Source organism: Aplysia californica, unplaced genomic scaffold (genome assembly GCF_000002075.1).
Source record: "Aplysia californica isolate F4 #8 unplaced genomic scaffold, AplCal3.0 scaffold00009, whole genome shotgun sequence".
NCBI classification, from domain to species: Eukaryota; Metazoa; Mollusca; class Gastropoda; order Aplysiida; family Aplysiidae; genus Aplysia; species Aplysia californica.
In genome coordinates, this window is record NW_004797279.1 from 2,427,737 (window position 1) to 2,430,236 (window position 2,500).

The following is a 2,500-nucleotide window of genomic DNA, read 5'->3' on the forward strand; positions in this document are numbered from 1 at the left end:
CACCCACCCACCCATCTACCTATCTACCTATCTATCTATCTATCTATCTATCTATCTATCTATCTATATATCTATCTATCTATCTATCTTGTTTCGACGAACACACACTGGGCCGTTTACGTTGTACACGATATGACAGATCAATGAATCGTGATTCGACGCTATGACAACGTCTTTGATGAGAAAATTTCATTAATGAGAATATAAATCCTTTTTATGCTAAAAATAGTTGTTATCCTGATTGTCATTCCGACCCTTAGCCTGCCACTAGAAATGGAAAAAATATCGATACATTTCTAATCCCTTTAATGAAGCAAAACTAGTCATACATACAGTACCACCCAAACATAATGTCATAAAAGTCACACGAGCTTGTTCATGGGTGAATAAAGACAGCAAAAGGCCAAAAAAATGCCTTGTCTCTCTTGGACCCTCAGCATGCCAAGATAAGCACCACTAAAATACATTGTGCTTGAACTGTGTTAGATCTTTTTTTACTGTTTATACACACCAGATTTGTTTCATTTAAAGTGCTTTTGCAGAAATTGAGTATACCTTAAGGACAAAGACATGCATCTTGGGCTAATTTTCTTCAGCCACACTTTGTTCGCAAAACAGCGGCACGACAGACCACCATGTTAATCTGTATTGCGCACAGGTCTATATTTTTTCAAAGTTAATGGCAAAGTCAAATGTATGATCCTTAAATCGCTCTGAATAACCCATTCAGCAAGTCTTTTCTGATACACCGTTCCAGCACAAGAGACGTATCTGAAAGACTCATCTACTCTTAAAATCGTTAAGTACATACCTTACTTTTGAGTGAAGATTCCAAGGATAAAGTTGATCACAGTTAATAACAGAAGAAAGGAATTTACATAACGTCTTTATTTGACCCCAACAGGCAAAAACCAACAAAATCAAGATATAAAAAACTGACACCATAGACAATAATAAGGCAGAGCATTTGTCCGTATGACAGGAGGACAGGATCTGAGATCGAGATAAGATAAAGACCATACGAGATTCATGCCTGAGGTGAATATAACAATATTTACCCCCCCCCCCCCTTTCCACCTCCATTCCCCTGAATTTTCTTCAAAGTGTCACCAACAAACTTGACTGTTGCAGAAATGATGCTTTAAATTTAGTCGGTATACCCAGTTCAACCCTTTGCTAATTGTGCTCTGTTTCACCATTAGGTCAGACGATCTCAAATATTGTCCAAGCCTCTTCTGTCAGGACGCTTCCCATAATTCTACACATCCTGAACTTCCTATCAATCCTTTCTCCCAAAGCAATACTTTTGTTACTTTCAGAACTTTCAGGTCTTACTGCTTTCCAACGAGTACCGTCCAATTGGCCCTCACCAAATCCTGTTAGGTAATATGAAGATCTAGATTAAGTTCGCCATTCGCTCTTTCATTTGATCCAATCCCTGAACCCCAATTAATTGCAAACTTGATTAACGCAATGAGAATCTTGGGCAAAGCCGGAGTAGGGTGAGCATTATTCTGATGTCGGGGGAAAGGTGTGGGTGTGCAGGGTTACGTGAAGTCTCTGTCTTCCAAAGGCGTAATATTCTGTATGTATTCATGCACAAACCACGAACTCAACTATCAAGCTAAGCTTGTCGCATTTTTTGTCCACAGATCCCAATACACTATCAGAGGATACAGAATGGCCCACAGCGCTCTGATCGTACCTCTCGCGTCCATTTTAATGATCTCGGGTTTGCAGGGGTTCTTAGTGGACGATCAAGACGTTATCGACAACCTTAGAGTGGGATCCTTCAATGTGAAATGGTTCGACGTGGCCAAATCTGCTAATCAAGACGTCATGAGAATCCTCAGCCAGATCATCCAACGCTATGACGTAATGCTCATGATAGAAATCCGTGACGACCACCAGCAGACAGCCATGAATCGGCTCTGGACACTGGTCAATCAAACTGCTCCATTCGGACTTTCTCTCAGCGGATTCCTTGGGCGATACCCGGACTTCTACACAGAGCAGTACGGCTTCTTCTATCGCCTGAGCTCTGTGTCTTTGGAAGGAACGTATCAATACAACGACTCTCTGCACAACGAGTTCGAGAGGGAGCCGTACTCCGCCAGTTTCAGACGCCTTGCCCCAGGGTCTGTCGGTCTCCCTTTCATCGCTTCCCACATACAGCCCAAAAACGCTCGAGTCGAAATGGCTCACATGACAGAAGTTGTAGACGCTGTGAAAGCACATTTTTCCTCAGCCAACGTTGTAGTCATGGGAGATCTAAACGCTGACTGCAGTTACATGTCCGCAAGTGATCTTGCAACGACCCCTCTCCGGAACAGCACCGTCTTCACCTGGCTCATTCCCGACAGCGCCGATACGACCATGTCAACCTACACTGACTGTGCTTACGACCGCATCATCGTCACTAAAGGCCTTCGCTACAGCAACGCCGGTGTCTTTTATTTCGACCAGGCTTACAATCTAACCTATAACCAGGCTTCGGCTG

The 2,500-nt window shown here is 43.0% G+C and overlaps 2 protein-coding genes across 2 annotated transcripts in view; one reads left to right on the top strand and one right to left on the bottom strand.

The window, feature by feature from the left end:
• Positions 1-2,500, bottom strand: part of aplA (adenylate cyclase) — a gene marked incomplete in the record, with an annotated part of 190,850 nt that overhangs the window by 104,579 nt on the left and 83,771 nt on the right.
• LOC101854543 (deoxyribonuclease-1) overlaps positions 1-2,500 on the top strand; it is a 9,256-nt gene that overhangs the window by 6,249 nt on the left and 507 nt on the right. Inside the window, exon 2 of the mRNA XM_005089813.3 lies at positions 1,653-2,500. This exon is cut by the window's right edge and continues 507 nt beyond it. Within this exon, the coding sequence (XP_005089870.1) occupies positions 1,681-2,500 (820 nt within the window). The 5' untranslated portion in view covers positions 1,653-1,680. The remainder of the gene's footprint in view (positions 1-1,652) is intronic.